This window comes from Accipiter gentilis, chromosome 34 (genome assembly GCF_929443795.1).
Source record: "Accipiter gentilis chromosome 34, bAccGen1.1, whole genome shotgun sequence".
Lineage (NCBI taxonomy): Eukaryota > Metazoa > Chordata > Aves > Accipitriformes > Accipitridae > Astur > Astur gentilis.
The window spans coordinates 2563420-2577466 of NC_064913.1; the positions used below are offsets into that span (position 1 = coordinate 2563420).

The 14047-nt window shown below is 48.4% G+C and overlaps 1 protein-coding gene across 1 annotated transcript; it reads left to right on the top strand.

Moving 5' to 3' along the window:
* Positions 1 to 495: 495 nt before the first annotated feature.
* Positions 496 to 9214, top strand: LOC126034397 (cathepsin E-A-like). Its single transcript, XM_049792067.1, has 9 exons — positions 496 to 551; positions 722 to 899; positions 3077 to 3194; positions 3357 to 3475; positions 3921 to 4120; positions 4799 to 4921; positions 5599 to 5743; positions 8296 to 8394; positions 8479 to 9214. Exons 1-9 carry the CDS (start codon positions 496 to 498, stop codon positions 8656 to 8658), a joined length of 1218 nt encoding a protein of 405 aa, XP_049648024.1. The 3' UTR covers positions 8659 to 9214.
* Positions 9215 to 14047: the final 4833 nt, after the last annotated feature.

Genomic DNA, 14047 nt, shown 5'->3' on the forward strand with positions numbered 1-14047 from the left:
ACTTGTCACGACCTTATCAAATGTCTTGTCTGCTCAGCCCTGCTGAAATGTCTCCATATAAAATGGAAATGGTTATATATTATGTCCTCTTTCTCTGCGTTGGACACCTCTGGGCCACTTGTCACTAAAGTGAGTTTGAAAAGCAGTTTACTCGGAGCGAACCAGGCAAGTCCTTGGACCGCCTCCTCTTTCCCGTGCTAACGGGAGCCAAGCTCACCCCATGTATTATATTTCTGTAAATGACATTAAGGATTGTTAGTAAAATGTCTGTTTGGTCTAGCCTGTGCCCTGGTTATCTGTGCCTTAGCAGCTCGGCTGGACACCACTATTTGCACAATCCAGTGGTTACTCTCAGAGCAAATGAATCGGTTTTCTGCCAAAGCGCTGACCTCCTGTGATTGATTGACCTGGCGAACAGCCTTCTGCTGACAACGGGGTATAAAAAAGGGACTTCTGAGTAAATGAGTGTCATTAGACTCTGAACCGCTTGGAGCCATGAGGGTGATACTGTTGGCTGTGGTTTACATCCCATTCACCGTGGCCATGGAACGGTAAGAAAGCATCCAGCATCGCTGGCGCGTCTCAGCTGGCTTCCAGGGTGACCCGTGCTTGTTGCTACCTGGGGTCTCAAGAAAGAAACACATTTAAAAAAAGAAAGCGTATATGAGCGCTCTAGAAAGGAGAAACAGTTAATTTTTGTGTGTTTATTTTATTTGCGTAGAATCCCCCTCGTTAGATTCAAATCTATCAAGAAACAGCTGAAGGAAAAGGGAGAATTAGAGGAATTTTGGAGGAATCACCACCCTGACGTTTTTGCCAGGAGGTACCTGCATTGCTTCCCTGCAGATATTGCTTTATCAGCAGGAACCACTTCAGAAAGGCTGTATGATTACATGAATGTAAGTACAGTTTTGGTAATGCAATCATAAGGACTTGTCGTTCTCTTGAAGGCAGATTTTTTTCCCCAGCCCGTTTCAGGTCTAGTCTCTCAATGAAATTATAGGGCTTGAGATGGCTCGTTGCTCTGCGCTGTAAGTATTTGATCATAAAAAAATCAGTTTACCAGTCTGCAAAATAAAGCACATACAGATCTAGGTTAGCATAGGACCTGGGTAGAAAGCTGATGTAGTCCAGCAGTGATAGTCCTGTGACAAGTTTTATTTTTGTATAGACCTGTATTGGACTTGGTAGGTCTCCAAACAAATGTGGAAGGTTTGCCAGTATCAGTCTTGGCTCAGGACTGGGTTTTTAGAAGCAGAATCTGATTACTTCATTTAGATGTTGTCCTGGTTTGGGCTGGGATAGAGTTAATTTTCTTCCTAGTAGCTGGTATAGTAGCGAGCAGCTGTGCAGTGCTTAGCTGCTGGCCGGGGTTAAATCGTGACAGCTGTATTCTGTTTATCAGAAACTTGCACGTTTGCATGTTTTAAAGAAATCCCCCAAATCTCATTTATTTGATCACATGGAGTTATAAATCAGTGACAACAAAGACCAGAGTAGTGTTTTTATTTTTCTGCTTTTACCTCCTGAGCTTAATGTGTATTAAATATTGGAGACTGACCTGGGTCTCACACTAACCTAGCTGAATTTACCAACTAAACAGAAAAAGGAAAAATGTGAGTTTCATTGGTTCTCAGACAGGCAAGTCAGCAGGTCAACCATTTTGTAAACTGTCTTTCCTTTCATTTTGTCCATTTGGATGGTCTCTTTTTTCTGTTTTAATTGGTTCTTCTGTTATGCTTATCTAAAGGAAAGCTAAGTTCTAGAAATGTTGTGGAGGCTCCATCTGAACAGGGAAGGAAAGGGAAAGCCAAATTAATTCAGCAAGAACTTCCTGACACTTGAGGGGCATAAAGAAATATGTCAAGATGAGCGAGAGATGTGTGTGAAGAACAAAGGAGCCTGAAACATTTTGGCCTGCTTTAAAGCTTGTCAAAGAGGGATAAATCCCAAAATGACAAAAGAAAACTCACTTCCCCAGTACACCCAGCTAGCACCAGGAATAGTTTTGTGGAGGTTTCAGTGCAGTGTGTGTGTGGTTTTCCTGTTTTGTTTTTTTTTTTTTGGATGAATATGTTTTAGAGCTGCCTCACTTTACAGATTAATCGATAAAGGTTTGTTTAATACAGGAAGGAAAAAAATCCTGCTGAATAGCTGGATATTCTCTTAAATGGCACGCTTGCTTGCCTTTTCATGATTATCTCATTCAGACCTTAAACTCCGGGGTCAGAAACTATATTCAGTGTATTAACAAGTGTGCACTTGAAGATGCATATTCAAGTATTTGTATTGCTACAAAAGGCTTGGCACTGGCTATTGCTTTTCTATCTGCATTTGAATTCCAGAAATGCCTCTTCCTAAAAATAGGTCTCTTAATGCTGAAGTGCTCTTCCAGGGCCAGATAGGGGCACTTAGACACTTGCATTCGGGATGTGGATAAGCTCTTCACTCCAGCATTCCCGTGTTCACAGATTATCTCCAACCTCCGTTGGTATCCAGGGATGATGGTCAGTGGTTTCTTTATCCGCTGGATGAACTTTGTTCAGTACATCAGATACAGTCTGTGCAACCGAATTCATTTTTTGACTTGCTAATAGCTGCTGATTATGAAGGAAAAAGCCCAGCCACACATGACAGCATTTGTGCCACCAGTGGGAGCCCTCTGAGGCCGGCGGAGGCGGGTCGTGCTCTCTTTGCATCACTGATTTCTTACTGACATCAGCAGGGAGCTGCCTGAAAGCCGGCGTGGTGGTGCGAGAGCTTATTCTTGGGGTTGACCTTGCCACCGCTGAAGTTGGTGCAAGAGGGCTTGTTGACTTCACGGGGAACCCAGCCGCATGTTTGCTCAAAAGGCTTTAAAAATGCCGCGCTGTTACGCACGCAGCTGGAGTGAAATCAGCTGCCCGCAGCCACTCGTGGAGCCAGACGCACTTCCCCGTGGCGTGCATTTACGTTTAAATGAAATTGCACCGAATCCCCTCAGAAAGCCTTGTGGGATGCTCCCAAGTCTGCTTTTTTCCTTAGGAATAGCTGACCGGGAGGCAGCCCGGGGCTGACCGGGTTGTTCCTCCCCCAGGCACAGTACTACGGAGTTGTGAGCGTCGGCACGCCGCCCCAGAGGTTCACCGTCGTCTTCGACACCGGCTCCTCCAATTTTTGGGTCCCTTCCGCTTATTGCATCAGCGAAGCATGCAGTAAGAACCGTTACCCTCCCTTATGCTCCTCGTGCCTTCGGGTACCTTGGCCACCTCTCCTTTCCCAAGGGGCTCGCCCGCATCTCGGCCGGTTGTGCATCGAGGAGGGGGTGCGTCGCCGAGACCTCCCCTCGGTGCGCAGGTGTCGTTTGTTTTGTGTAGGGGTGCACCAGAAATTTAAGTCCTTTTTGTCGGATTCGTACGAGCACGGAGGGGAAGCCTTCTCCTTGCAGTACGGCACGGGACAGCTTCTGGGCATTGCTGGTAAAGACACGCTGCAGGTGAGCGTCCACCTAAAAGGGGTGTCGGGCTCCGGTTCAGCCAGGTTTTCAGGGGAGTTTAGATACTGGCCTTGCCCTGGAAAACCTTGTCTGGCTTAGGCAAGGACAGGGCCAGGTCTTACCAAGCCAGATATTGAGAAGTGTGGGTGCTGCTCTGGCTTTGGGCTAACCCAGACAAATCCTTAAGGTTTTATTTTGCATTTCTGCTTCTCTCCTTGGGTCCTGTCCCGGGTTTATGAAGAAACATCCACAGAATTAAGGTATTAAAGGGAATCGGTGCAGCCTACCCACCAAATGGGCACCTGCTACGTTGATGCAAGTCACACAAGGATATCCAGGCTTTATAAACTGAATGAATCCGTTGATACGGATCTGAAACATGGCTAATTTCTTGTAATTGATGGTGTCTTTGCTTTCAATCGCGGGTTTTTTTTGTACCAAACAGATAAGTAACATCTCCATCAAGGGACAGGACTTTGGCGAGTCGGTATTTGAGCCGGGAATAACCTTTGCCCTTGCCCACTTTGATGGTGTGCTGGGCTTGGGCTACCCCTCCTTAGCAGTGGGCAATGCTCTGCCCGTGTTTGACAGCATCATGAACCAGCAGCTGGTAGAGGAGCCGGTCTTCTCTTTCTATCTGAAAAGGTCAGTCTTTAAAGTGACACTGCCAAAAGAGAAGTAAATCTATTTTAATTGTTGGTAGAGACAACCGTGCATCTGCATAAACCTTTAACTCTACAAAGTAATTTCCCCCGTTTCTTGGTTTTTGTTTTTTTTGTGGTTTTTTTCAATTTGACACTGAAAAATATGGAGTGAAAAGGAAAAATTGTTATGGGGAGGACCATGAATTTTTTCATGGGGAGTTATTCTTGTTGGAGCTAGTCATAAGCAAAAGAAAAGCTCCCAGCTCAGACTCACCATGTCTGAGGTGCCAGAGGTTTCCTTCTGGCCCATGGAGATGAACAGAAATGCCGTGCCACACCCAAGCAACCACATTTCAGAAGAAAATGTTGTTCCCTAATCTGGACCTGGCTGTAACTCCACCAATTTATCCAGTGTTTATTCTGAGGTGAGAGTAGCAACTGGCTCAACCTGCTCCTGATGCCTATCTTAGCCCTTGGCAGCCTACGGTAAGTCTTCTCAGAGGTTGCTTGGAGGCTCTGAGCTGGGACATATGCAGTTATAATTTAGAAATAATCCCTTTCAGCCATCCATATCTGAATTTAGAAAGGGCTGTGGTTTGTCTTTTGCTTTTTAAGTGTAGTCTCATGGGTGCATGCTGGCACACTCCCACGTCTGGGTTAACCTGTCTTCTGCTTTCAGAGGAGATGACACCGAGAATGGTGGCGAGTTGATTCTGGGGGGGATAGACGATTCTCTCTACAAAGGTTCAATCCACTGGGTCCCGGTCACCGAGAAAAGCTACTGGCAAATACACCTGAACAAGTATGTATGTATGAAATACCTGGTGGAATTTACCTCCCCGGGTAAAACCTGCAGAGGCAGAAACACCTGGTGATACAGATGCAGGAGGACTCAGCTGCAGTGTTTTACCCTTGTGCCTCTCAAAGTGGGGGTTCACCAGGATGAGACCGGTGTTTATTAGCTCTCTAAATCTGCTGTGACATGGGTAGCTGGTTTCTGGGGGAGCGTGTTAATATGTTTTGATATGATACACCAGTGGTCAAGCTGACTCTTGGTGGACTATTCAGTTAAGAGGTTAAGGCACTGAGGAACCGAATCCAGCTCCGGGTTCTGCTCTCATCCTTCCCGTTAACCTTGGTCAAAGTAGTCAGAGTCCCTTCGTTCCTCCTCCAGCTGCATAAATCGATGAGGACACATCCCTGTGTGTGGGGACAAATTCATCAGCAGGCAGCAAATGATGAGGGCTGTAGGAGGCCCGAGAGAGAAAAGTGGGTCCACAGACAAGACATCTTCCTCATGCAGTTTCCTTTGATTAATTTCTTGTCTTCTAAAGACATTCTTATCTTTTAAGACTGGCAAAGCTTGGCAGCTAGTTTTAACTTCAGTCTGTACTCCGGTACTTTAGCTAGCAATAGTATGCTGCTTCAGTCACAGTGTATATGCCGTTTCCTTAAAGATGCTTTGTTTTTCACTTGCAGTATAAAGATCCAGGGTCGGGTGGCGTTTTGCTCCCACGGCTGCGAAGCCATCGTTGACTCGGGCACTTCTCTTATCACCGGCCCCTCTTCACAAATCCGGCGATTACAGGAGCATATTGGGGCAAGTCCGTCGCATACTGGAGAGGTAAAAACTATAGAGCCAGAAAACAGCCAGAAGGGAAGAGAAACTGGTATTTGGTGCAACGAGCTTATAGGGTGGGAGAAAAACTGCAATAACTGTTCAGAAAGGTCTCAGGGAAAGCCTGGAATCCAGGAGAGCACTGGATTCAGAGCCATGCTGGTTTGGACCCATCTGCCCCAGCCCTCGTCCCTGATGTCCACCTCCGCTCCTGTACTCGTCAGTGCTGGTGTGTAAGGAAATGACGGGGGTGTCAGTCTGAGGAATCGATCTCCACATCGGAGAGAATTTTCTTTTGCAAAATCAGAGGAGCGCTTCCTTTCAAAGTCCCTGGCGAGAGCCGTCGGCTGGCTCGAGCCAGGAGGGGTTTGGTGCTGGCGCCCAGCCCCGTCAGCAGCAAATGGAAAGGGAAAGGTGTCGTAATTACAGCCCGATAACGGCTCTGTCAGCTTGCAGCGGAGCAGACGGTGGTGTGCCAGGGGCTCCCGGGAGGGATGCTCGGCTCTGATGCTCGCGACGCTGGCTCCTGCCAGATGAGCCACGGGGTGTGGGACAGACCTTGCTGTCTCTCCTTCTCCCTCCTGAACCTTATTCCTCTGTCTCCTCGCTGGTTTCCCTCTCCTCCCTGCCGCTCTCTTCTGCATCCCCTTCGCTGATGCTCCCCACCGCTCCTCCTCGTCCCTGCCTGCCCTCCGAGGAGCACCTCCGCCCCCTCCAGCAGGCCAGAACAGCCTCGATTTATCGCTTCACGCTCTCCCTGGCCCCACACCTACGTGCAGTCCCCAGCTCCCCACGCCTCGCGTGAGCCGAGGTTGCTCGAGGAAGGTGAGGCTGTCCCACTGCCTTTCCCACGGGGCAGGCAGGGATGGCACTGCCGCCCTTGGCGTCTTCCCACCGTGGCACGACCGAACCCTCGTAACATCTCAAAGGGTTGAGATAACAAGCTTGAGACGGCTAAACCCACCCGCCTCCAGGGAAAGAGCAGTTTATTTTTACCGTCCCTTATTGCTGGCCCTTGGCTGACTCCCGCGGGTAATTACTGCATCACCACAGCTCCAGTGCCCCAAGTACAGCTGCCACGTACGGCTTCTGTTAACGTCGTAGTTGTCTTGATCCTGACACAAAACTGCACTTGGAAGAAAATTCTTTGCACTGGGCAAGGATCAAAGACAAAGCGGACTTTTAATCTGCCTCCTTTTGTAAGAGGAGGACCTGGAGTGTGGCATCTGTGTAACTCCCGAGGCTTCTGATTCTTTCTCAATTAACCCTTAAATTTTGTTTTCATTCCAATTTTCAGATACATGTCAAACGGTATGCTTTAGCAACAAGTGGGTTTTATAATGGTACATACTAATGGGTACAGATAAAATATGTATTTCCAATGCATTTATATTAGTGTAATGTAAACAAGAAACAGGCCGTTGCAGTATATGTTTATATACTCCAGTGGCGACGTAAGAGCACTCAGCCAGCATCTCGGAGTCTGCAAAAAAGCATTCTGAAAGTAAGACTTTCTATCACTGTTTTTGTAGAAGCCCCAGACAGGCTGAGTTTATTGGCTCAAATTTATTCCAGTATAAGTGGGTGCATCCATCAGTGATTTTATCAGAACTTTTATCTCTTTCCAGCAAAGATTAATTTGTTCTGGACATACTAGCTATGTAAATGAATTATGTCTTGGTTCTCGTATCCTACAAACCATTATACTGGCTTTTTTACCCTTGTCCTCTGTATCCCACGGTTTATTTTTTCTAATGGTATGATACCTGATAAGTATACACAAGATTTAGAGCTATGTTTTCATAAAGCAGATTTAACAACAACAAAAAGTAGATTCTTCCTTCTAGGAAGCCTCTAAAACAATGACTTTAAACACTACAGTTTACAGCAAAGATCCCTCTGGGGCTTGGAGCATTCTGCAGTGCCATTTAACACGCCAGTTGTTTCATGAAATAACTAGAAAGGCCAGGAAATGATCTTCTGTGTTACTGTAAGGGAATGTATTATTTATGGAAATTAATGACCATGCCAGAGTTTAGTCCTCCTTCTGCTCTTTCCCCTGCAGGGCAGAGTATAAGCATAAAGTGCTGTATTCCTCACTGGCTTTTTTCCCCTAAAACGACGACGTTATGGGAGGGAGTGGGGTGAAGCCGCAGCCGTAGGACCCTCCTAGCGTGGGCTGGGGGCATCGGAGGACTTTTGCTCAGCAGACCTTGCTAATATGGGTTCCCTGGGGCTCACACACTCAGTTTTGCTTCTGAGTTGTACGGAGGAGACGTCAGAGTCCCCCTTCACCTCGTTCCTTTTGGGTCTCGCGAGGGTTTTCATCAGCCCTGGGTCCGTAGGGGCTTTGGTGCAGTGGTCCGGGCTGCCGGGCTGGTTTGACCCAGCGCAGGAGCTGGAAAGCCGGAGGGCAGTGTTGGGCCATAAGCCAGCCTGATGCTGCTTCTCTGTAGTAAATTCACTATTACCTGCCGCAAAAGTCTCGAATGCAAAGGGCAATACTTAAAAAAAACCCAGGCAAACCGATCCCGTCTCAAGCAGTGCATCGCATACAGTTTCTCGTAGACTGCAGAAGACTCTCCAGCTTGCCTCACATAAGCTTCACCATCGGACACCACGAGTACAAGCTGACAGCGGATCAATACATCGTGAAGGTGCGTATCCGTGGCCTCCCTGTTCCCCGCTCCCGAGCTGGGGCTGGAGCAGGCGGCCGCAAGGACACGTGCTTTCCCTTCCAGGAGTCTATCGAAGACCAAACCTTCTGCATGAGCGGCTTTCAGTCTCTCGATATCACCACGCGCGCCGGCCCGCTCTGGATTTTAGGAGATGTCTTTATGTCTGCTTTTTACTGCATTTTTGACCGCGGGAATGACAGAGTGGGATTTGCAAAAGCTGTTCATAGGAAGGATTACTACTGAGTTGTAATAGCATTTAGTTCTGCCTTAACCCAAATGTTAACGTAATGATCTTCAACGCATATGTGAAGACAGGCTTTAACTGAAACTCTGGACCTAAATGCAGTCGTGTTGTCCCCCTCCGGGTTGCAAGGGCCTTGGGGTGATCCTTGTCCCAAATTATATAGTTTGGTTCAATCTCTGTATGTTTACAACTGAGAAACAATTTTTTCCTGAACAACTGATGGACGCCACAGCTCTCAGGATGAAGTGAAAACAGCTCAGCACTCAGATTTGCAAAAGAGCAGGAAGGATAAAAATGCTGAACAGTGCCAGGCTGACGAGATAGCACTTACGAGTGGGGGAAACTAATCCCTGTCTGGTCTGGGTATCCTTTTTTCTTCTCGTGTGCTAGTTTCCACTTCATTTCCTGCTGAATTCCTTTTCCTCATTATTTTCCACGGTTGGGATTTGTCGAACCTGGCTTCCTTAGTGCCGTGTAAATTCTCTTTATATGGGCTTGCTCCAACCAGTTTCTATAAAGAAGAATTCGACCGATGCCTGTGTGACTACTACGCTTTCCGCTGCTGTCCCTTGCAGGCAATTCCCTGCTCCTTACACCATCTCTCAAACCTGCTTTCTCCCTTGGGTTCATTCTCACCTGACACTTTTTTCCTCTTTTGGGTCCTGGTGTTTAATGTCCATGTCTTAGGTCAGGCGCCGCTTTTAGCATCTGACACCCCTGCCCGTCGGCCGTGCGGGCGGCTGGGAGCAGCGTCTATTCGCGTTACCAAACCCAGACCGCAGCCCCGTGCGAAGGGAGCTGCAAAGGGACACCCCAGCGTCCTTCCACCTCACGTGAGTTATGAGACCGACACACCAGCACTAAACATCTGCTGCCTCTTGCTCAGCCGCTTCTTGCCAGCAACGGCAGCAGCTTCAGCGCCGGCAGTGAAAGAGCTGCAGGTCGCTGTGCTGATTCGGCAAAAGAAGATTCACCTAAATTATACTCGTTAGAGTATTTGGATTGCTAAAGCTGTCACTGCCCCCCGTACGTGGGAATAAAACTGAACCAAGCAAAATCTGCTTTGGGCTTAGCGCTGTTTCAGTGTCATTTTCTGTTTTCTTACGGCAGTTTCTGTGCGGCGAGGCCAGAGAGCAGGGGAAGAGAGGGTGCAACAGCAATTGAAAATTCAGGTTGCTCTGTGGCCCGGAAGGGAGAGATGGGGTGTGTTGGGGCTGCTTATATCTCCCTAAAGCTGAAAAATATCTGCAGTCCCAGCCCCGGGAACCCCCCAGGCGGGAGCTGGAGACCGGCCCCACTGCGGCATCGCTGGGGCAGGGGCTGGTGGTCCCGGGGGACTTGCTGCTGCCGCCTGTCTGGACGTGCCTGGCACAGACCGAACACAATGTCCATTAGTGGCCTTGGCAGCGTTACGATCACGGCCCTTTACATTTCAAGGCTTCCGTTGTAGGACGCAGTAAGTATTACTAAAGCGAGACGGTTTGCATGTAGGTAGCTCTGAAATAGTATTTCAGATCTTGCCTTCCAGCGTGAAATACTCCCTCTCTCCGGCGCACGCTTTCATGACTCTCTATTTCCAGCCACATTGTGTTATACATTTGGCATCCAGGCTATCAACCTCTAGCAACGGGGCCTCCGCTGCCAGCCGTCTCTTTTTGCGGACAAGATTGAGCTGTACGAAGTTACCGTGTGTGTTCAGGCCAATCTCGACTTGTTTCCCCTTTGTCCATATCACTCTTTAAAGAACTGAGTGACCATGAGCTAACATATTTGTCTAGAAAATGTCATTTGTTTGGTCGTAAACCAAGACAAACAAACATCTATAAAGCCCTACCACCTGTTTAACAGCAGTGGGGTATTTTTTCTCTACTATGCAGCAGACTTAACACTCTGGCATACGTCCATTATTTCTAAACTATGTATATATTCCTCAAACATGAGCTTGCAGTCAGAGTTAGAGATCTGTTATTTATGACGGAGGATTTTAAGGGTGGTGGGACATGTCCCTACACCCGGTTGGTCCCTGCACCAACATCTCAGCTCTACGAATTCCAGTGCAGAGCGTGAACACATCCTAGAAATATGTGGAAAGTCAGGCAGCGCGTGCAGGGACTGGCCCTCTCTTTGTTCTGATAGATCTCATCCTGCTCAAGATTTAACACCGTTTGATGGGAGCAAGCTGCTGCTCTGGCCTATTTGTCTATCCTGTCTCTGTTCTCTCCTCGGTCTTTTCCAGCTTTGCCAAATTCTGTAGGTCTGCCTTGCTGCTCGTGGTAGACATCAAGCTGGCTTGCGCGGTAGGTCGAACCTTTGCCAGAAGTGCTTCTTGACAGTTCAGTACAGTCAAGACAACTGTGTTTCTCAAAGTATTTATTCATGCAATAATTCAACCTTGTTTATACCAGTGAACATGAATTGTAAATTGTTGGGTTTGCTAAAATAGTCCATTTACCATGCTAAGGCAAATAGTTTACCGAGAGAAGTGCCTAAAAGAGCACATAATCCCAAAGATAATTTAGTACAAATCAGAGCCTGCAGATGTTTGCAAAAGTGAGATAACAGACTAAATGAGGAGAGGAAATTTTTCTGATAACTCATCCCAGCACTAGCTTCTTTATGAGCAACCAACAGAATATTATAGCTAACCTGGAGCTGGCCCACTCTGTGTGCGATGCTATTTGTGTATTGCAGATTATACCGTGGGACTTCAGAGCTGTCATTGCTAATTTAACACGCATCTCCATGTCTAGTAGACGCCTCCTTGGGACTTAACTGAAGCTTTTATCTACCTATTGGCTACTGTGTGGCCACCCTGAGCCTCCATCGAAGAATGAACACAGTTGCTGGGCCAGGGAGCGCTGGCAGAGTGAGTGGGAGAGGTCGCAAAATCATCGCTCCTGAGATGTGTAACATCCTGGTGGAAAGCAGCAGCGTGCGTCCTAGGGAGCGGCCAGGCTGAGAAGATGATGGAGGATGAGCAGAGCTGGACGATGAGAAGCTAGGAAGGTTTCTTCAGGCTTAGCAGTGCCAGGATGAAGCATGCTGGTGTCTGGGTTGGGGAGGACGACCGCTCTGCTCCAACACCTTAAGCCCTGGTAGAAGCTGCGTGAAGGAGGAGAGTGAGGAGGTGTGGTGGGACTGGACCCTCAGTGCAGATTTGTAGTGGGCACGTTACAGTCATCTCTAATTTCTGGCTTAAATTCCCTTACGCAGTTCCTCAAGCTTACGTACTGCGAGAGAGAGCTAGATAATAGGCCAGACTTTCTCCACAGCTGCTGAAAACCCTTCCTATATATGCACGGCTGGGAGGGGTATGGACAAACTCCCCCCAAACCTGTATTGCTCTCCTGACTTTAACAAAGTGCTATAGAGGAGTGTTTCAGGCTCCCAAGGAGAGCAGCAGTTTAACTTCATGTCTAGCTGTGTGGCTGGAGCTGTCTGGGGATCCTTAAAATGTATCATTTATACTTAAAATTTACCATTTATTAAAGTTAAGCTCACTGGTAAATGGAGTTCCTTGGCAGTTGCAGAGGCAACTAAATTGAGAAAATATTGAATTGAAAAGTGTGGCTTCAGCTAAAAGAAGAAATAGGGAAGAAAGAGGGAATGCTGGAGGAACATCTTTTTTTTCTCTGCTGATGTAGGGAAGGGAAAATTATGCGTTTCCACCATTGTCACAGGCCAACAGAGTCCTCTTCCCCAGGGAGAGTCAGCAGCCTGGGGCTCTGATGACTGAAAAGCTAGAGGATGCTGCCTGAAGCTGGGTATTGCCTCGTAAAGGCCAGCCAGAAAATAGGACTGCTAGGCTAAGGTGCTGTTTATTTCAATATAATTTCACTTTGTTGAGGTTCTCGTTTTGTTGGTCAAACCTGAACATCGCAACCTGATTTGCCTGAGGGCTTGTTGCGGAGTGGCAAGGTTGAGGTTGCACCAGAACACCTTACTCCAAAACTGTGATCAAACCTCACTGCTCAGCTGCTGTCAGACACCGGCGTCACCTCATCTCGTGGCGTGACGAAGTGCCTCCGCAGGTGCCTGGGAAATCTGCGCTTGGCTTTTCTGCCTGCCTGAAATTCCCATGATATGAGTTTAAACAGCTCTTCCTCGGGCTAAGTGTCCTCTGCTTCCTAAAGCGATGGGGATACATGTGCTTTTGTCCAGTGTCTTTGAGGGATTTGAAAGGGTGGCACTGCTCAGACCGTGTCTAACGCACACCAACAGGAGCTGCTCCCCAGACCGAAACAAAGCTGGATGAAGCAGAAGTGGGGAGGGTGGTTGATTTGTTTTTAAAGCCCCCCCCCAGATGAGATAGCAGAGTCCTGCTCTATGGGATAGCCAACTGGAAGGGCTCCTCACCTATGCTGTTGGCCAGAGGAGCAGGAGCAGGCAGGTCCGTTTGTTCCCTTCCCAGCTTCAGGGGGTCCTGAAGACTCCCAGGAGCCGCTGGTGCTACCAGTTACCCTGGTAGCGATGCTGGTTTGTTGTCTGAAGTGCAACCTTCAGAACTGGGTGGCCTTGCTGTCCAGACCACCTGCTGGCTCTTGCAGCCCCATACTTTTCTGCGTCTCCCCTCTCTATTCTTCCCAGCCCCTGAGCTACCTGGTTACCCCCTTGTCCAGGGAGACCACCTACTCGGATACTCACTTGTAGGGGAGTCGCACCCTGGACTCTGTTTGTGTAGATGTGGGTGAGAGCTAAAACCAAAGAGCTGCCGCTGCTTTCAGGGTCTGCTTTGAGACTTCTGGCAGGAGCAGCAGAAGAAAGGCCAGGCTGCTACTGGCAGGTTTAGGGAGGTGGCTTGGCCACCCCTGGAGCAGCAGGAGCCACCGAATGCTGGCTCGGGTTTAGGTTCAAGGAGAGCATGTGTGGTACGTCTGGGCAGCATGGGAACAGGGGAGGGAGGAAGGAAGCGGAGAGGAATTTTTGCTAGCGGTCCCGGGCCATTTGGTTGTCTCCCTGGGATGACCGCAGCCTGTGCGCTTCCACGTGAAGATCTCCGCAAGAGTGGGGCCCTAAGCTCAGCTGCCCCTGCAGCTCCATCACCTCTTGAGAGAGTGTCACAGCCCTCCCATCACGAGGGAGCGATGGGAATGGCCTTTTACAAAAAATACAATAAACAGCCACTTGGTATGCCACATACATGCTCCAAGGAGCAGAGACCAAGGCTCAGCCCTCCCACGCCCAGCTCATCAGCGGTTTTACCTCTTCCATTTTTCTTAACGAGGTTAAACATTTAATCCTTTTATTTTTCCGCTCTGTAGTGGCATAGCTTCAGCCGGAGCGGGGGCAGGCTCTTGCCCCGCACAAGTGAGGAGCCTGATTTTTCACGCGTTCCACCAGGCAGTGGGAGATGGTGAGCTGGATCTCTCCAGGCTGAGGAGGGAATTG

Bases quoted from the DNA above. Each gene is read 5' to 3' on its own strand.
- LOC126034397 (XM_049792067.1), top strand. From the start codon at position 496: ATGAGGGTGATACTGTTGGCTGTGGTTTACATCCCATTCACCGTGGCC. The intron at 3,476-3,920 runs GTGAGCGTCCAC...TGTACCAAACAG, and splicing joins CTGGTAAAGACACGCTGCAG to ATAAGTAACATCTCCATCAA. The intron at 4,121-4,798 runs GTCAGTCTTTAA...TTCTGCTTTCAG, and splicing joins TTCTCTTTCTATCTGAAAAG to AGGAGATGACACCGAGAATG.